We start from the raw sequence: 20,123 nt of genomic DNA on the forward strand, positions 1-20,123 counted from the left end.
GGGAGAGGTCTTAGATGGCCCTGGGTCGTTAGCCCTTGGTGGTTGCAGGAACCCAGCCAAGGCTTGTGGAGGGAAGGCTGTCTTCCTTAACATCAGAGAGCAAGTCATCTCAGCCCAGCCCACTTCCCATCAGAGGTCTGGGTCATTAGGAAAGTCATTCCTAACCCTGGTGAGGCTGAGGGCTCAAGGTGGGAGGGTTACTCCAACTCCCAAAGATAAGCCCTTGCATGACCATGGTAAACACCCCTGACCCTAATGGTTCATTCATCATCTCCGTTTTTCAAGGCAGTGCCTTCCGGGAGAAAATAATGTATCTGTTTCCCAAATTCTCGGGCCTTAGTGGTCTGACAACCCAAGGTGAACAAACTGAATTGAGAAAGTGCAAGAACAGTAGCACAAAACAATGTGAAGGCAGGTTGCCTACGGAATCGTCAGGAATGAGGAAGATGGTTCTAGAAAGAAGGGGCAAACAAACTGGCTTCAAGGGTCTTTCCACATTGAAACTGTCCGGTAGCCCCTGTCTCTACTCGCCCTTCATTGAGTCCAGTGACCAGACAGCAGTCAAACCTTTTTTACTTTATTGTACAAAAAAAGGGAAAACAAAACTTCCACAGTTGGCCTTCAGCTTAGGCAGACACCTCTAAGCCATTCCCTCCCACCTCCCATGATGCAAATTCAAGTTGCAGTTGTTGTTGAAACCTACAAAAACACTTCTTAAATATTAGGAGAAAAAACGGGGTCGGGGGGAGTGAGGGTCCTCCCACCCCAGCCATCCCATCCCAGTGCCAAAATGCACCGAGTCACCTCTCACAGCACTAACTCCCCCACCACCACAGCCCTGTTCGTACTGTAAGAATTTTTCAATTTTTAAAACAGGAAAAAAAAAGTGCCCCAAAGTTGTTTTTAAATGAAAACACATTCCGCTAAAACACAACAGCGCAGGGGTACTCAGGGTAATGGGGTTCTTTGCAGGGGCTCTTGGGAAGAAATAGAACCTACGGACCCCTGTACCTAATTCCAGGATCAGGACAAAGGGGAGTAGGAGTGGGGAATGTCCCTCCCTAGCCACCCCCCCCACCCCAGCACCATGGCTAAGGCAAAGCAGATGGTCTGCCTTCCTCTGGGAAGGGGACCTACCTTTTCCATCCCACCTCCTAGGTAGAGTTCCCATTCTTCCCCATCCCTTGGCTTTCATTCAGAGGGGAAGGTGGAAATGCACAAAGCCCCAATTAAATAGGTCACTGATGTGATTGTTTTTTTAAAAGAAGAGAGAAGCCAAAATTTAATAAAAAACAAACCAACAAAAATTAAACCCACAGAGGCAAGGTGGCTTGGCTTATGAAGAATCTAGGAATCAGGGTACCAAAATGAGGGGGATGGCTGGGAAGGTTTAGGAGGACAGCTGCAAAAGCAGCTTTTGCAGACCTCTTCCCCAGCTGTGGATTTGGGGAGGTGGGGCGGGGAAGGGAGCACACCTGAGAAATCAAAGGAAACAGGCGTGGGGTAGCTGGAGGATATGCGGGGGGAAAGACAGGAGGGATGTATAAGTTAAGAGCTTCCAACACATTTCTTGAAGGCCAGGTTCAGAGCCCAGGGTGGCTGGGTGACCCCTCAGATGAGCTGCAGAGGCCTTTCCCACCAAATCAAAGCTTTAAGGTTCACCTGGTCTGTTCCCCCTCCCCACAGTCCTGCTGGATACTGGAGACTAGCAGTAGCTCCAATGACCCTGACAGAGGGAAACCAGTATAGGAAACATCAGAGTGGCTTCAGTACACCCCCCAAATTGAATTAGAGATCAAGCAAAGCAGAAGATATGGAGAAAGGGGCCACCCCACCCTATCCCCACCAGGATCAATGTCTCCCAGGCCCTCACCAACCCTTTTACCAGCTTCACAGACTGAGGTGGGCGCCCCCTTCCCTCTTACACGCACAAATGCACATGTGCCTTTGCACACATCCACAGGTGCACCCATGCTATGTATAGGCCACACACGCGCACGCACGCGCACACACACACACGCGCACATACGCTTTTCCATACGCATCAAGACTGTTTTAAAAAAGTCCCAAACCTACCCTCTAAACCCTCCCTCTCCCAGAAATGACAACAGAGATGGCAGCCGAGGTCGGTAGGAAACGTCTCGTTGACAGCTCAGAGCTTAAAAAAAAAAAATATATACACATATATAAAAAACACTTCTGCCCCCTCCCCCCCCCCGTGAGTGGGTCCAGGCAGCTCCTTCCCGCAGGGGGCAGGAGAGGGCCATGGGGCAGTGCCTATTTTCCCATAGGCGCCCGCCCTCCTCTCCCATGTTCCCTGCCTCCAGTTCCAACGTAGGGGTCCAGGCTGCAAGCCCCTCTGGAAAGAAAGGGGTCTTCCCCAAGCTTCCACCCTCCCGTGGGTCGGGCTGCAGGTGTAGGGGGCCTCACTGAACTCTCTGGGACGCCCCCCATCCCACTCCCAGGTCCATTGTCCATGCCGGAACCGCAAGTGCAGAGGGGGGTGGGCTGGGCCGGTCCAGTGGTGGCTCAGTCTGACGGTTGTGCTCCCTGGAGGGTCCCCCAGGGCTGATGTCTCTGAGGCCAAAGAGTTCTGGCCTGGGCGCCTCCAGTGCCTCCCCCCGACCGTATTTTGTTTAAAAAAAAAAAAAAAAAAAAAAAAAAAGGAAAGAAAGAAAGTGGGGGAGGCCAAGGGGCAGGGGACAGAACATGGGGGAGAAACAAAGGTGGTCAGTCGGGGAGGGGAGCCCCGGGTGGGGCTGAGCCTCAGTTGGAGTCAGAGTCCGAGGAGTCCCCCGAGGAGGAGGAGCTGGAGCTGCTGCCCTCGGACTCGTTGTCCTCATCCTCGTCATCGTCCTCGTCGTCATCCTCGTCGTCGTCGTCCTCCTCGTTCTGCGAGGCAAGGCATGTGCAGTCACCAGGTGGCCGTCCTGGCAGGGCCCCGCTCTCCCCTCCCACCGTGCCCCACCCATCCCACCTCATCCCCATCCTCGCTCTCATCCTCGCTGCTGGATTCGGAGGAGTCCCCGCCGTCCTCAGAGGAGTCCCCGTTCTCATCATCTTCCTCCTCCTCATCCTCCTCATCCTCATCTTCATCCTCTTCATCGTCATCCTCAGACTCCTGGGAGGGATGGAGGCACATCAGTGGTCCCTGCCACACCACTCCAGGCACCTCGGACCCCCGCTCCCGGTCCCCTTTCTGAGAGGGGCTCCTTACCGACTTAGACTGGAGGGTAGTCCGGCTGGACTTGGGGTTCGGGCCTCGCAGCTTGGTCATGCTCTTACGTTTCTGCAGGAGAGGACGGGGACGTGGGCAAAGGGAGCAGCCATGAGTTCCAAACATCCCCCCACAAGTTCCCTCCTTATCCCAACACCAGCCCGCTCCCAGACTCACATTAGAGATGTACTCTTTATATGCTGCACGGTCCTGGGGAGACAGACTCTGGGGGAGACAGAGAAGGAGGTGAGGGTTGGAACACGACCCAAACTACTGCTGACTGAGCATGCTGGCCAACTGCCAGGCAGTGGGCTGAGCACTGACTGCCATCCCACCTTCGCCCGTCCCAGTCTCCCCATACCTTGGGTCACTGCAGAGAACCCCAGGGCCCTGAGAACACAGCTCAGTGTTTCTGCTTAAGATGCCCTGAAGCCTTTCCTAAGCTACCCTGTCCTAAGACTGTTGGTTTTCATGTCTGTCCTGTTGCTCTACCCGAATGGAGGCTCCAGAGTCAGGGGCTTCCTCAACTCAGAGAAGCCCCACACGATGACTTCCATAGCCTGGCTGCATCACTCCTCCCCAGAAGCCAAGTCCAGAGCCACTGCCAACGCAGTCTGGGGCTCACCGAACTTCTCAAACACTTCAACCCTGCTAATTCCCTGGGTCCTTGGCCAACCTGCCTGGGTGGCTGGGGAGGACATCAGTGACTCTCCCCACTTTACAGATCTGACTGCTCAAGCAAGGCACAGAAAGGAAGCTCAGAGGCTAGGGGCTGAGCCAGAGTCTAGGAGAGGTCCCCCGGTCCCAGCTGGAGGGAGGAAAAGGCAGTCTGATTTGGGTTTTCCCACTCACTAGCTGTATGACCTTGGCTAAGTTACTTAACCTCTCTGAGCCTTGGTTTCCTTATCTTTGATAGTAATCATTACCCTGAAGGACTGCTGGGACACTGAATGAAACCAGGAATGCAGACCAGCCGGCACGATGCTTCCGTCTTCCTTCCTAGGGTCCCCCGGCCCTCTCACCTTGACCCAGAGGTCCAGGTGCACTTTGTACTGCTTCTGCTGCTCCTCGGCCTGCTTTTTGTAGTGCTCCTTCTGGTTCTGGGAGATGCGCTGCCAGCGGCTGCCAATCTCCACCATGCGCTCCTTCAGCGGCAGGTGGTTCAGCTGCCCGTTGGACAGAAGCTCCTGGGAGAACTTCTGGTAACCGTTCCTGGGAGGCGGGGGTGTTGCAGGGAAGGTCAGGAGACCAACCAAGCAGCCCTCCTGCCCTGACCCTCCCCATCCCTAGGGTGGACTCCAGCCCCCAGACTCACATGGGAGGCTTCTTGGGTTCTCCCTGGAACTTCATCTTCTTGGATGAGTTTGCAGCAGCCGGGGGTGCCCGCCTCTCACTCAGCTCTCTCTATGGGGACACCCGGAAAGGTCACACTCATCCTCCCGCCTGCCCCATGCCATCAGTCCTTAGCTGATTCTCCTTTTATGTGCCAGGAAGGAGGAGAAACTGAGGCACAGCCAGGGAGCAACTTCGTAACAACTCACACCTGTGTCAGACAGGCACTGCCGACTGAAAGCGCTTTCATAATTGCACTCACACGACTAGTATCACTGCCGTCGTTTTAGTGATGCATCACTGAGGCTCACAGAAGGAAGTTAAGAGACTTACTTAGGGTCACACAACCCAAGCTGGGACTTCTGGCTCCAAGTCCCACGCAGTGAGGAAATGCCCACCCCGGAGGGTGCTCCTGAGTTTTAAGTGGAGAGAGGTGGCCCCAGCTCCATCCTGCCCCACCGTGCTAACCAGAAGCCCTCTTTCTACCTCATATCGCTTCTGGTCTTCGGCCGCCTTCTTAATCCACATTAGTTTCTCCTTCTTTTCCATGTTGTTCCAAGTCATCTCCATGGCTTTCAAGGCCTTCTCCCGGTCGTTCTGGGGACAGACAGGGGTGTCAGCTGTGGGAAGGGTCACCTAGGGCTGGAGCGGGTCTGCATGGGCGGTGGCAGAACAACCCCTTTCCTATGAAATTAATAATAAAGCAACTACTTTTCCAGAAAAAAAAAGAGAAAGAAAAAGAAAATGGAAAAATAAAGCAGAAAAACAACAACACACACACAAACCAAAAGAAAGAAAAAGAAAATAAAGAAAAAAAACCCCAAAACAGCCCCTTTCCCACTGCCTGCCACCTTGAAGCGGGCCAGGTAGTCGCCGATGACACTCTGTTGCCAGATCTCCTCGGCTCTTTTGGGCGACTCTGGCAGCTTGCCTGGCTTCCTCTCTGACTGGGCCTTCAGTGCTGCCTCCCGGGCCTTGTACTTGGCCTGCGGAGGGGCGGCAGAGGCGTCAGCCTTCCGGCCACCCCCAGGGGGCGCACGTGGCTCGTCCAGCAGTTGAAGGCTCACCCCGCCACCGGCAAGGGTGGGGTGAGCAGAGGCGTGGGCCGGTGCAGATGTCTCCTGCCAGGGGCTCAAGCTGCCCAGCGGCCCTGCTCCCCAGGGAGCCCCCAGCCCACAGCTGACCGCTTCCCGCCTTCCGGCTCGCTGGGTTCCCAGCCCCACCATCTGCGCCCAGGCACCCGTGCGGCTCACACCCCACACACACCTGGGGCAGGGTGAGGAAGTACAGCTAGCCCCCAGGGGAGAAGCAGCCCAGACTCTGCCCGGCAGCCCCTCGGGTCTGGCAAGCCTGACCTTTTTCTTCTCTGACAGGTCATTCCACATGCGGGCCAGCAGGCGGGTCAGCTCGCTCTCTGAAAGCTCAGGCCGCTCCTCCTGCAGCTGCCGCCGCTTTTCTTCCGAGAAGATGAACATGGCTGACACGGGCCTCTTGGGCTTCTCTGAGCCACCCTTGTAGATGTGCAAAGAGGGTCGGGATCCACGGGGTGCTCACGGGGAGCCCCGCCTCCGCCCCCCCCACAGGACCTGCTTGGTCGTGCCCCCTGCCCACCTTGCCCCCTTCCTGGGAGGGCTTCTTGGAGGCTGGGCTGGTGGCTTGCTTCTTGTTGATGTTCAACATCTTCTCCTCCCCCAGCACCCGCTGCTGCTCCTCCTCAGGCAGGCTCTGGGTGGGGAGAGAGGGCAGCACAGGGTTGAATGTCTGGTCCCCAGGCTGCTTCCTGGTTGTCTTAAGGGCGTTGCTCACCAATCCCCCGGCCTCTCTCTGCCCACTGTCCTCCCGAAAGGAACACTCACCTCTAGAAAACGGAGCAGTTCCACCTCATAATCCTTCTTTTTCTGGGAAAGGAAGGGGAGTCAGGGTCAGCATGGGGGCAGCCTCACTGGAGACCCTCCCATGCTCGGGGGACAAACAGTAGCCCTCAGCAGACCTTCCAGAGCCTGGACAGGGCCTAGTCTCCCTCCATAGATGGTAAGCGCGAGGCCCGAGAATCTGCCTGGATCAGCCCAGATGCTAAACCTAGTACAACACCATGTCTGAAGCAGGTGCCCAGGGGTCAGACCTCATGCTTCAAACCCCCAAGGTCCTCCAGGAGTCCTCCCTCTCCAGGGCTGGCTCCTGCCACGGCTCACCTGGTCGCACTTCTTGTGGTAAGCATCCTTCTCCTTCTGGGAGAGCAGCTTCCACTGCTGGCTGCACAGCACCATGCGCTCCGTGCTGGGCACGTCCTTCATGTTGGCCATCAGCTCTGCGCAGTACAGCGAGTAGCTGTTCCTGTCACGACCGGCAGCGAGGGAGGAGCGGCCCTGTGAGCGAGCTGGGAGGCCCAGGGCGGCAGCCCCCTCACCTGCAGAGCCTGGGCTGAGGCCCTCCCCCAGCCCGGCTCCCTAGCTGCCCCCCCGCCCCAGGGCAGCGCTCACGGAGGTGGCTTGGTGGGTCGCCCGTCAAACTTGTCCTTGAGCTGGCGTTCGGCCTTGGTGAGGGTGGACTTGGTGATGCCCTCCTCACTGATGTTGAGCTCGGGGTGCTTCTGGATATAGTCACGCATAATCTCCTGCAGGGTGAGGCGGGGGGGGGGGGGGGGGATGGAGGGCAACGGGGTGTGGGGTTAGCCGGGGCCGGGGGGGTGGGGGAGAGCCGCTGGGAAGGGGAGGCAGGGAGCAAAGCTGGGGGGTGGCCGTGTGTCTGCTGTGTCACACGAGACGTGGTGCCCTGCCCTGCCCTAGCCTGAGATCTCATGGGGGGGGCGGGGCGGGGAAGGTAGGGGCAGAGGTGAGGGGCCCAGGAGGCCCCTCCCTCAGCGGTAGGACGGGGAGAGACTGCCTGCCGCAGAGTGCGGAGGCCGCAGAGTCAGAGGGCAGAGGCTCGTGAAGAGCCGGGCGGGGAGGAGCGCAGCGGAAGCCTAACCTCGTACTCCTTCCGCTGCTCCAGGGCCTTATGAATCCATTTCAGCCTCTTTTTGTCCGAGAGCTGAGACCACTGCTTCCCCAGGGAGTCCTTCACCTCCTTCGTAGTGGCCTGCAAACCAAAAGCCGTCAGACACACACAGGCAGCCAGGGGCAGGGGGGAGGGGAAGGGGAGGGGGACACAGAGGCCCCCGCCCCCTCAGGCCACAGGAGGTCACGAGAGTGTCCCCCACAGGCCAGGAGGGGAAGGCAGAGAGGCGGCGGGGAGGGGGGCGGGGCGGGGGGTCCCGCCTGGGTGCAAGGGGACAGGCTCACACACGCACACATGCACACACTCGCACGCCAGCTGGCCCAGGCCCTGTCCATGCAGCCCACCCCTGGGGAGGGGCCTCCTCTCCTGCTCCCCTGCACCGTGCCCGGCCGACCTGGCGCGGCTCCCCCTTGCCACTACCGTGCGCCCTCCCTGCCACCCCTTGGCCGGACACTCACATCTGGCCGCACTTTGAGGTACACCTTCTTCTCGTGGGTGTACCACAGCTGCTGGGGGGTTTTGGGCTTCTCAGGGATGTCCGACTTCTTGGCATTCTGGATTAGGTCTGGGTGATCCTCCCTAGCCAGGGCACGGGGAGCAACAGTCAGTGGGGGGAGGGGGATCCTGCCAGGGCAGACCCAAGCTAGCTGCCCCACCCACCAAGGCTCCTTGGCCTATCAGCTGGGGCCTAGTGGGACAGCAGTTGCCTGCCGGTCCCTCCCCTTGAGCCTGAGCCACTAGGGTCTACAGGTGACCCATCCATCTTCCGTGCCTCAAGTGCCAGGGTCTGGTCATTGCTACCCTCTCCTGCCGCACCCAGCGCCCTGTGGCCCTCCTCTGGGCTCCACTGCCTTACCTGAATCGGGCGAGGTTTCGCTCAAACTCCTGTTTCTCCCTCTGGAAGTCCTGAATATATTTCATCTGGGGGGAGGAGGTGACGGGGTCATCCACAACCCAAGGCCTGAGCTACAAAACCCACTAAGTCCTCCTTGCTAGCTATTTTGCCTCCCAGTTGGTGATGTGTACAGAGAATGTCATGAGCACGAAAAGGGATGGCGGTCTGCCTTCCAGTGGGCTGGGGATGGGGGACTCAACCATAGCCCAGACAGTGGGAGCTACAGGGGTCTCCCAGAACACATCCTACATCCTATCCCCTCCCTTTAAGAAAGGGAAAGAGTCCCAGGAAGGGGACATGGCATTATCCAGTCACACAGTAAGCAGCGACAGGGCTGGGACTCCCCGCAACACTACCCCTCTGCCTTTCCCAAACGCCAGGACACTCCCAGTGAGAGTCAGAAGATGTAGGCCTTGACCCTGTTGCGCTCTCCTCCTGTGTCTGTGGCAGCTAATACTAATCTGCCCCCTCAGAGGTGGCCCACAGGGCAAGTGGCAGGCTGAGTCCTGCTTCCAAAGGGAGATCGCAATGAAGGGAACCCAGAGTGAATCCTTGCAGCCCAAATCACATCTTAATAGATCTGTCTTCTGTATCTGGATTTTTTCCCCCCATCTGCTACCTTTGGGTCCCTGGCTGTCCTTGGCAATCCTGACATCATCCCCACCCCCACCCCCTTCCTCAGTCATTGCCACCTTCCCTACCTCTGATCCCTTCTTCCAGGCTCTTGGCTCTTTGGCTCCTTGAGCCCTCCCTCCCCCAGCCCCGTCATTCTCCTTTGCTGCTTGGCTTCCCTTCCTTCGCCTGCACCAGCTTCTATCAGCCTGGTCCTCCCTTCCCACCATCCCACCTCCATCCCGGTATCCTTCCTGCCTCTCCACACCCCTCACTCTGACTTCCTTTCCAACCTGTCTCTTCCCCTTCCTCATCTACATCTTGTCCTGGCTCCCACTCATTGTCCATCTTTCCTTTATCCCTCTTCTTCCCAGATTCACAAACGAGTTAGCACTGGAGGAGGCCAGGGGCTCAAGCTGATTGAGCCCAACCCCTGCCTCTCATCAGGCGCAAGAAGCGAGGCAGCTCCACTTCCCTCCGAGGTTCCCGCAGAAAACCGGGAGCAGAACCCAGCCTCCTCAGCCCCAGTCGCAGCCCTCCTCATACAAAACAGCAGCTTTTAGAGCCGGAAGGCACCACCCAGATCAGGCTCACTCTCCACACCTCAGATCAAGATCAGGCCCGAAGGACTGAAGTAACTTACCGAAGGGCACACGCACAGCGATTCAGTGGTAGCCAGGAGAACAGGCCCAAGGCCCGTGTCCCCTAGGCCGGCACTCTGTCCACTCTACCACGGAGTTTCTTCTATCCCTCCCTGAACCTGAGACCCTCTGCCTCTCCCTCCCACCCCGTGGAAATGTCTCGGTGTTATGTGTACAGTCAGTTCTGTGCCGGCCCCATCGCAGGGGTCAAGAATAGCTCCAGCGATTCATACTCCGGCTTGGCTCAAGCAGTAGTTGCAGACAGCCGGATCTACCCAGCCAAGCTAGCTCCTCTTCTGGGTACAGAACCAGGCCACGTGAGCCCGAAGCCAGGGTGCGCAGACCAGGAAGAGGGCTACTCCCAGTGCTGGTGCCCTCCCGAGAGCTGGCTGCCTGCAACTCTGTGTCCTCTCCCAGCAAATAAATGTGCCCTCTTGTCTCTCCTGGTGCCCCTTGCCAACATCTCTCCCTGGCTCCACCTCACCATGTAGCATCTCCTTTTGTGTCTCTCTCCCCACCCCATCTCACTCGTGTCCCAGCTGCAATGCTTTGCTGTCTATCTCTGCAAGGTACCGCATGATCTCACTGTGCTGTGTCCACCCCTGTCTGGGAGGCTGGGCAGCCCCTGCCCAAGGTTAACGGGCTTGAGGGTCTGGGAGAGCGTGAGGCCACGAGGGACAATGTGTGCAAGGGGAAGCCCGCCCACGTAACCTGTGGATGTGGCAGCGAGAAAAGCACTAGGCAGGGAGCCTGAGCACTAAACCGGAGTCCTGGGACACGATACCCTCCTGCACCCCAGTTCATTGCCCACAAAACCAGGATAACCCAGTCTCCCGGGGTTACCTCTACAAGCATCAAACGAGACCATGTGGGGAAATATCAGAAGTGAACAGCTCTGTAGGCCTAACAGTGAGGACGTGTGTGTGAAAGAACACTACGGGTTTTGCCTGCCTCAGTCAGGGTTACACCTGCAGCAGTGCCCACGCCTGAGAGTGTGTGGGCCTGGGAGAGGGTGATCGGGTGTGGCTGCCCAAGGCCCTACCCTGCTCAGCTGACCCACCCATGCCCCTGATGCCAGGTCCCTTGGTCTAAGCCCTCACCACCCCCGACAGATGACCTACACCATACCAGCTGCTCCCGGCCCCTTCCCTCCCTGCACCTTAGTCCCCCTCCCCCCACCTTCTTCTTCTCTGGCAGCTCTTTGTATTTCTTGGACAGAATCTTGGTCAGGTCCAGGTTGCTCATCTCGGGGTGGAGTTTTGCGTACTTGGCCCGCTTCTCCATGAAAAAGCGGAAATAAGGGGTCAGGGGCTTCTTTGGGAAGTCCGGGTGTTTCTGGAAGGAGGGACAAGGACATGGTCAAGGTGAGACACTGTCCGTTCTTTGGACCTTGCCTCTCCAAACCTTTGTGCTCCTTCTCCTGGAAACTCACCTTGAGTTTTTTGCCTTTGTAAGGATTTTTAACATGTTCCTGAGCATCGAGGATCAATTCTGTCAACGTACGGAACTTCCTCACCTGGAGGAAGAAGGGAGGTGAGTGGAAGGGGAAGTTCCGAAGAGGGGGACACCACCCAGGAACGAAGCCTTGTTTCCCAATTGGCCTTCTCTACTTTCCACTAGACTGAAGTTATCAAAGGAGGAGGGCAGGGGCTGACAGTGACACAACTCAGGCAGCCCTGACCCCCAGGCAGACGCCCAGGCACTGGTCTGTGCTTACTGCAGAGGCCCAGGCCGTCAGTACACAGCACAGGACAGCAACAAGGCGACCACCTGACCTCGAAATGGTTGTCCATGTCAGCACCTCATTCAATCCCCAGAACAGCTCAGGCAACAGATTCTCTAAGACGGTAAGTATTCAAGGCCACACAGCTAGAAAGTGGCAGAACTGAGAAGTCTTGGTCAGTGCTGTCAACCGTGCCACCTCCCGAAATGCACAAGGGCGACCACAAGAGCACCTTGCCTAGCCTCTTTCCTTCCTGTTTATAGATTTCTGTTCCATCTCCTCCACCAGGAAGGTTGAGGCAAGGGTAAGTGTAGATGTGTGTTTGAATGTGTCAGGAAGGGGGTGGGGGGATCCTTTACCTCGTTAGAAATCTCCACCCATTTGAGCTTGCACATGTCTCCAGAAAAGTCTTTAAATGCTACTTTTTCCCAGTCCATATGTGACTCGGTGGTTTTGAACTTGGAGCTGTCATTGGATGGAAGGTTGTTCTTCATGCATTCCAGCAAAGTCAGCATGTCTTCCTGGGACCAGCGGTCTGGGGAAGGGTAAGAAAAGCCATCATGCCTGGCTCATGCCAGCCCCCATCTGCTCCCCAGTCCTTAAGCACTCAACCCTTCCTTCCCAGAGCATCCCAGACCCTGATTATTTCCCATCTGAAGGCATACACAAGACATGGCCTGGCCTTAAGGAAAAGCCATGGCCATACAGATTAGAGCGGGGACTCCAGTCCAGACAGCATCAGGCCTAGAAAACCGGACTTGGACTCAAGTCTGGCTTACTTCAAAGCTATTATCATTTCTAACATGCCAGCCTGACATGGGTTACAATTTACTGTAGTGAAGTGGGGGGAAAGGAAGCTACAGTGATTTGGGACACTGTTGGAGAACAGCTAGCTTATCGGAGAAGGAAGGGAAGGAGGGAGGCAACACATCTAAACGTGAAGCTAAATTCAATCCAAGTTCTAGGTGGCTACCCTAAATGTGCAGACTGAGGAAGGGGTGTGGGCAGTAAGGAGAACCCATGCTGATGATGTTTCTCTCCAGCACAGCTAGAAACTAACATTAGAGGCATGAGTATTCCACCATCCTACCCCTCCTCTCAAAGAGGACCAAAGGAGAATTTGGGTAAAACAATGGTAGAACCATACAGGGCAGCTGTGAGGCAAGGCAGGCAGGGGGGCAAACGCTCCCAGGGCCCTGCTCCAGGGAGACACCGCCCCTCCGCCCCCTCCCCTAGAATTCTGAGTTGTCTTCTCAGTCCAACTCCCCATGGAGGCAAAAAACAGAGTCTGGACCAGCTATTTCCAGCCACTGAAAGGTAGCTCCAGTGAGGCCTCTCTGGAGGGTGGCTACCCTGAGCTAGGAGGACAGCTATCCAAGGCTAGGAGTCAAAAGGGCTCTTGTATTTACATCTGGTAACCTGGGCCAGGGTTTCCACAGATGGGTCACATGAACCCATAATCCTCTCTCCTCTCAGTGTCCCACAGGCATTGCCAGATGCTCAGATTCATCCTACCCCCTGCCACCCTACACACTGGATCCCCACTGGGTGGGGTAGGGTGTAGTTATTTATCTTTGAGACCTCAAGCCATCAAAACACCCTTTCTCTCCAACCTGCCTCACCAAAATCTGTCCTCTTAATAACAATAAAGAACCTGAAAAGCCTCCCCAATCCTTCTCATCTCCCCCTTCCTCCACATTCCTCATCTTCCCTCCCTTTCCAGGACACTGTTGGGGACACACTAGAGCTGACGGGGAACCCCAGAAGGAAGACTTGCATATGCCTCCTTCTCCCCCTCTGACGTGGGGGTAATGGAGTGTGAAAAATACAGTTTATAGGTTCAAGGCCAAATAATTTGGGTTTAGCCAAACCCCCAGTGTAAGGGATGTTTGACACTCAAGCCGCTCCCTCCCATATCATTTCAGAGAATGCAGACTGGAGAAAACCTTTAGAAGGGGAGTGGGCCTTGCAGACCTACGTGAGAAAAAAGGATTTAAGTTAAAGAGGCCTGAGGGTCGGGGCTCCTACCTTGGCCTTTGGGGGCGGCCATTTCCAGGTCTGTGGGGCAGTCGGCTTCTCCGTTCATTCTCCAGCCGTCCAGCCACCTCCTCGGTCGTGCTGGCCAGGCAAGCCGGGGTCAAAGCCACCTCACCCTTTAGAAGAGACACGAGTCTCCACTCAGGCGGGCTGAGAGGTGGGGGACTGTCTATCCCTCCCTCCCCCAAAGGGGAGGGGGACACAAGCCCACACTCTCAGAGACCCAGCCAAGACTCTAGGAGGCTTAATGAGTTGGTGGGGGTGGGAGTGCGCTCCTCCTCTACCTCCTAACTCCACCCCCCCCGCCCCCCAGCCCCTACAGCCCCGCTCCTCGGCGTGCGCCCTCCCCTGCCCACGCGAGAGACTGCTCCCTGCTCCCGCGTGCAGCTATAGCACCCGCCCTCCGCCCTCCTTCCCCCACCCCGGCCAAAAAAAAAAAAAAAAAAAAAACCACTCCTCCTCTTCTGTGCGCCCCGCCCCGGGGAGGCCCCAGGCTGGAGGGCGGGGGAGGAGGAAGGGCGGGTAAAGGGCGCGCGCGGCCGCGGAAGCGGGCACGCGCTGTAGTCTCCTCCTCCCGCTCCCCCCGATCGGTTCCCCCCGCCTCCGCAACCCGGCGGGGACCCGGACGCAGCGCAGCCGCCGCCGGCCCCGGAGCTCAGCGGCCGCACCGCCCCCGGGGACCGGATCCGGATTCCCGCCGCCCTCCCCCTCGGGCTCCCGACGCCGTCCCCGCCCGCCTGGGCGGGCGAGCAGCCGGAGAGAAGCGGCCTGGCCTGCCCCCCGCCCCCGAGCCACCCACCCCGGCCAGAGGCGCCGCCACCGCCCAGCCACCCCGACGCGCACGGAGGAGCCCGGCGCAGAGGCGCGACCACGGCGGGAACCGCCGCCTCCTCCCCCGAGCCTGCGGCCCAGCCCCGCCGGCGCCCCCGCCCCGGCCTCCGGGGAGCCGAGCCAAGGAGAGGGCGGGAGGACGGCGGCGGGAGGCGGGGGAGCAGCGCTCACCGGCCCCGCCGCCCCCTCCGGCGGCCGGAGAGAACTGCGCCTGCCGGCTCGGAGAAGCGCGGGCTCCTCCGCCTGCGGCCGGGGCTCGGCTCGGGCCTCGCTTCCTGCCCTCCCCTCCCCCGGTTCTCGGCGTCCTCTCCAGTGCCCTGGTCCTCTCTCGCCCAGTTCCCTGCCCGGAGGTCGCCCCGGGTCTCCCCCGGGTGTCCACCGCACCCACGGCTCGCGCCCCGACCCTGGCGCGCGTCCTCAGCCGCCTCGGTTACCCGGCGCAGCGCGGCCTCCGGACTTCCCGCTCCGGCGGCTCCCTCCCCGGCTCTGAGCGGCGGCGCCCTCCCCCGCTCGGCCGGGCACAGCCGCAGCTCCCTCCCGCGGCGGCAGCGGCTCCTCCTCCGGGCGCGGCGGCGGCGGCGGCGGCGCTGGGGCGGCGGCTGCTGCTGCTGCTGTGGCGGCGGCGGCTGTGGCTGCTGCCTGCTGCTCCTCGCGGCGAAAAGCACAAAGCACAGCGCCCTCCGCCTGCAGGCAGCCCGCCCGCCGCCCGCCCGCCGGCCCCGGCCTCAGCTCGCACACCCCCCGCCGCCGCCGCAGCCTCCGCCGCCGGAGCGGGGAGGAGGAGGGAGAAAGGAGGAGGAGCGGGAGGGGGGGCGGGAGAAGCGGGGCAGCGAGCGCGTCCTTCCCCGTAGAGCGCACACCGACCCCCGGGGAGCGAGCGCCAGCCCGCCCGCCTCGCCGGCTCCTCTCCCTCCCACAGCCTGCCCGGGCGGGCTCCGCGGGGGGCAGCTGGGAGGAGGGGCGGGAGCTGGGGGGACCCGGGCGGCCGAGGCGGAGGGAAGGAAGGAGGGGAGGGGGGTGGTGGTGGTGGTGGTGGTGGTAGTGGTGGTGGCGGCGGCGGCGGCGGCTGCCGCCGGGGAGGGGGGGGGCCGGGGCAGGGAGACACGCAGCCGCCCGGATGGCGGCGGGGCTCGGAGCCGAGGCAGGCGGGCGGGCGGGCGCCGAGAGCGACCTCGCCAGACCCGCGGGGGAACTAGCAGGCTCGGCCGGCGCGGGAGGGAGGGCGCGAGGTGCGGCCGCAGAGAGGGTGCCCGGAGGGCCCCCAGGCGGCCGTGGAGGCTCAGGGGTCGGCTGCAGCCCTGCTCCGGAGCTCTCTCCCCAGTCTTCCCAGCTCAGATTCGGGCTTCCACTCCAGCTCTCATACGCTCCCCTCGCCCGCCTCGCTGAGCGGGCGGTCCGCGCCCACCCTTATCCCCGGAGCGTAGCCACTGGCTCGGGGCGCACGCACGCCGATCGCGGCGCCAGGCTTCGGCGCCTGCCTCGCGGTCGCCTAGCTGCCAAGCAGCACACACGCGAAACTTTAAAAAAAATTATCCCTACAAAATATCCTTGCAAATTAAAAAAAAAAAAGTCTCCTTTGCTCCTTAAACCCCGCAAACGGCGAGGGGGCGACGGGCTCCGGCGGAGGAGCCTCTCTGGGAGCTGGTTCAATCCAGCCCGGCATGGCTCCCCAGGCCTGCCCGGGCGCATGGAGATCGGCGCCGCCGCCACTCTCAGCAACCCCTCTCCCCCGAAATCGGCGGCGCCGGGGCTCACTTACCGAGCGTGTGAATGGGAGCGCGAGCCAGGGGCACCTTAGGGGTGCGGCGGGCCGAAGAGCCGAGCCGCAGCTCCGCCGCAGCCGACGCCGGGGCAGCAAGTCGCCAGACAAAGCCCGAGATGGCGAAGCGGAGCGACGGCTAATGGCGAGCCCCACGCGCCGCGCTCCGCCCGCCCCGCTCCGCCCGCCCGCCCGCCTCGGCGCAGCGCAGCGCCGCTCCGAGCGCTCGCCCGTCAGAGCCGCCTCGGCGCCGCCGCCGCCGCCTCCCGGGCCACCCGGGCCTCGCCTGGCCCCTCCGCCTCCTCCGGGCGGCTTAGCCTCACCCCTTCCCTCCCACCGCGCTGGGGGCTGCACGAAAATAAAAAAAAAAAAAAGAAAAGGAAAAATGCTTTTTTTTTTTTTTTCCTTTGGTAGGGCGGGCGTGTTGAGACTTTCGGGTCTTTTTGCCCCCAGCTCGCACTCACCTGCGGAGCCGCCGGGAGGGCTGGGGGTGGGCGCGCGGGGCTGGAGCCGGCGAGCGCGGGTTGAAAGCTAGCCAAGCTCTGCAGCGCCCGACCCGGGCGTATACGCCGCCGCCAGTCCCCGCAGAGAAATCGTCCTCCTACCCCCGCCTCCATCGCTCTGCGTTTCTCTTCCAATCAGCCGATCGCTTGGCGGCTCCTCCATTCTCCGGCCAAGCCCGCTGCCTAGAGCGAGCTCCACTCCTCCATCTGCTCGCCCGGCTCCTCGCTCCCCTGCCGCGGCCGGCGAGACGACGTGGGGACGGAGGGGGATTTGCGAGGGAACCTGCGGCTTCCCGGTCCCATTGCTCCCTCCCCGCTGCCTCCTGCCTCCTGCCTCCTGCTTCTCTCCTGCGTCTTTCCAACTCTCCCCTGTCGCCACTGGTGTGTGTCTGAGTGTGTGCGCGCTTCTTTTTTTTTTTTTTTATTGCTCTTTGCTTTTGCAACCCTGGAGCCAAAGGGGGGGGGGATAGAAAGGGGGGGGGGTGTTACCAAAAAGAAAAAAAAAAAGCAAGCAAAAAGCTCTTAGGTTTGTAACACATTGGAAAACCGGGGGAGTACCCCGCCTCGTCCGATCTCGGTGCCCCGCGAGGGCCTTCCGGGTTTTAGAGCGAGCCTCTCGCTATTCTCAATAGGGTTTAGGGTCCGAGGAGTCCGAGCAAATAATTCTCCCCCTGGGCCGTAGCAAGGGGGTGTCAGGGTGAGAGTTGGGGGGCATTTCTCAAGAAGCAAAACCATCCCTCCCACCCTGGCTTCGGTAGCTGGGCCGGAGTCCGGGTTGAGAGCAAAAATCCCGGTTGGTTTAGGCGAAGAGGATTCCGGGGCGAAGTCGGAGCCGCGAGACCGCGCTTCGAGCATCTCCCCTTCGGTCTCTGCCTCCTGTCCCCTGCCTGCTCCCCGTTTAATTTTTTTTTTTTTTTTTTGCCCCCTCTCCTTTAATCTAATTTCTTCCAACTCCACCTTTGTTGTTAACCGGCGTCACGCCCGGACTAGCCAATCCCCGCCACGCAATCAGCTTGTCAAAAAGGCTCGGCCAGCCCTGGGAAAACAGGCCGCGGGCACTGCCCCCCCCAACTCTATCCCCCGTCCCCCGCCCGGCGGCGGCGGCGGGGAGCCGCGAGGGGAGCCTTGCACCCCGGCCTCGCCGCGCGAGCCGCAGCAGGGCAGCCTCCTCGTAGATTTCCGCTCTCCACCATCCTGAGGGCCGGGGAGTTTAGGGCCTGGGCGGGGATCGAAAGGCCTGGGCGGGACCACCATCTACCCTCCCACTGCCGTCGGCTGTGGTTGTCTGTCTCTGCCTCTCCTCCTCCGAGGAAGGTTCATCTGGACGCAGGAAGCCAGAAGACAGTCTGAAGAACGCCTGCTTCCAATAGGCGAGCCTACGGTTTGGGCCATTGCTCCGGGGGCAGAGCCATTGCTCCCGGGTCCCGGAATGCCAGTCTACCACACCAACACTGCTACGGCCCACATCTCGGCCAGCTGGGTCACCGGCCCCTTTGGACTCTCCCCTGGCACACAGCCTTTTCCAGCCTCACACAACAGCCTCGCTGCTGCTGTAATTCCTCGTCTCCTGGGAGAAATGAGATTCCTTTCCCAGGACTTCCATAGCCCACATCTGCCACGTTTCACAAACAGGGAGGAAAATCCTGTCAAGATCTGGTGTGTCCGGATTTTTCAGTGGGTAGGGCATGTAGGAGGGGCCGATTTACCTTGATGCTAATGAAGCTTAAGCTTCAGGGCTCCTCATCGCAGGGCCTGTTCAAGGTCCTGTCCTTAATTTTGATTCATCATTTGGTATTATTTTTGAGTCTCCCCCTCCCCTCCAGTTGTACAAGTTTCAGCCCCACAAACCCAGCTCTGCCCTTGGAACCTACAGAGGGCATTTTGTGTAGGACCAAGACGTCTCACACTGCACTTGGAGCCTGCAGGGACTGACTTTCTTGTTTTGACTGGGAAACAGCAAAGGGTTTGGAGTCAGAAGTCCCAGCTTCCGAGCTTCTCGGCTTCCCAACCTTCTTAACAGTGTGAGTTTGATTGAATCTCTTAACCTCATCTGGTCCCAGTTTCCTTGTCTATAAAATTAAACTAGCAATCCTATGTTCTCTGCTTTCCTCGCCAGGGGCTGGAGGGTCGAGTGAGATGATGTACGTAAAACTGTAAAATACTCCACAATGTCACTTGCGATGTTTACAATGAGACTTAGACCCCAAGAAAGTTCCAAGTCTTCCACACACAGATCTGGAGTCCAGGTGTCCTGGCTCCTGGACCTGAACTTCTTGGCTGGGCCAAGGGGCCTTTCGGTCAAGGGCTTTGGAATAAAACAGGATGAACATGAATCATAAGAATGATAATTATCATTATTATTTTTTTAATTAATTAATTTATTTATTTTGGCTTCATTGGGTGTTCGTTGCTGTGCGTGGGGCTTTCTCTAGTTGCGGCGAGCGGGGGATACTCTTCGTTGCGTTGCACGGGCTTCTCATTGCAGTGGCTTCTCTTGTTGCGTGCAGAGCACAGGCTCTAGGCGCGCGGGCTTCAGTAGTTGTGGCATGCGGGCTCAGTAGTTGTGGCTCACGGGCTCTAGAGCACAGGCTCAGTAGTTGTGGCACACGGGCTTAGTTGCTCCGAGGCATGTGGGATCTTCCCAGACCAGGGCTCGAACCCGTGTCCCCTGCATTGGCAGGCAGATTCTTAACCACTGCGCCACCAGGGAAGCCCAAGAATGATAATTATTGATTTTTCATTTCTTGGGCAGCAAAAATCATAGCTGGCACTTTTCCTACTTGGAAACCAATTGGCTTGTTTTACATCTATTGTGTCTCTGGTGAGGTCAGGAGTCTAAGACTTGGGCTATGGGCCAGAGCATGAGGAAACCTACCCTTGGTCTTTTTTCTATGCCGCCTCTCCCAATTCATTCCCCCCTCCCTCCCAGTTTTCTGCCCTGTGCCTTGAAGCAGAGCCTCAGCATTCCACAACCCCAGCCAGGCTGGTGACAAGGCATAATCCTAGTTACTCATTCTCCACTTGGCCCCAGCCTTTCCTTGGGTTGCCAGTATCCCAGCACTAGCTCATATAAAACCCCTACTGTGCCTGGAATGCATTAACCAAAGTGTGGCACTTAAATTCCTAGTGTACATGGAGTAATTTTAGATGATGTACAGATGAATATATTGTTTTCAAAGTTATGTATTTTAATGTGTATTTGGAAATGCTTTTTTTTTTTTAAATTTAAGATAGTGACATAAACCTGCTTCTTTTTTGGGGGGGGAGCTACTGTCCCTCATTTATTTTTTTCTTTTTTATTGAGGTGTAACTTACAGATAATAAAGTGTACACATCTTAAGAGTACAGCTTGATGCATTTTTTACCTATGTATACATAGTATACATGTTACATATATGTATGTATATATATATACATATGTATACATATATATATAATGTAACTACCACCCTGATCAAGATATTGAATATTTCTAGCATTGAGCAAGCTCACTCAAAGTCAATATTCTCCTCCAAATGTCACCAGTATTCTGAGCTATTGCCAAAAGATAAGTTTAGCCTGTTTTTGGAGTTCATA

At 58.4% G+C, this 20,123-nt stretch overlaps 1 protein-coding gene across 5 annotated transcripts; it reads right to left on the reverse strand.

Annotated features, from left to right (window-relative positions):
- Positions 1-561: 561 nt before the first annotated feature.
- On the reverse strand, positions 562-16,897 carry UBTF (upstream binding transcription factor). 5 transcript variants are annotated; one of them, XM_059906683.1, is made up of 21 exons: positions 16,509-16,897; positions 13,446-13,570; positions 11,777-11,952; positions 11,127-11,210; positions 10,874-11,029; positions 8,403-8,467; positions 8,005-8,125; positions 7,517-7,627; positions 7,030-7,163; positions 6,742-6,883; positions 6,406-6,447; positions 6,161-6,274; positions 5,905-6,060; positions 5,401-5,535; positions 5,036-5,146; positions 4,533-4,621; positions 4,240-4,429; positions 3,395-3,442; positions 3,218-3,289; positions 2,978-3,121; positions 562-2,892 (listed from the first exon to the last, which is right to left on the reverse strand). In XM_059906683.1, the coding sequence occupies exons 2-21, from the start codon at positions 13,501-13,503 to the stop codon at positions 2,767-2,769; spliced, it is 2,274 nt and encodes a 757-aa protein (XP_059762666.1). In that variant the 5' UTR covers positions 13,504-13,570; positions 16,509-16,897; the 3' UTR covers positions 562-2,766. The 5 variants fall into 5 exon arrangements, with proteins under 5 accessions (XP_059762666.1, XP_059762665.1, XP_059762664.1 ...); XM_059906682.1 differs by lacking the exon at positions 16,509-16,897 and adding an exon at positions 16,045-16,220; XM_059906681.1 differs by lacking the exon at positions 16,509-16,897 and adding an exon at positions 14,720-14,845.
- Between the last annotated feature and the right edge of the window lie 3,226 nt (positions 16,898-20,123).

This window comes from Balaenoptera ricei, chromosome 20, assembly GCF_028023285.1.
Source record: "Balaenoptera ricei isolate mBalRic1 chromosome 20, mBalRic1.hap2, whole genome shotgun sequence".
Lineage (NCBI taxonomy): Eukaryota > Metazoa > Chordata > Mammalia > Artiodactyla > Balaenopteridae > Balaenoptera > Balaenoptera ricei.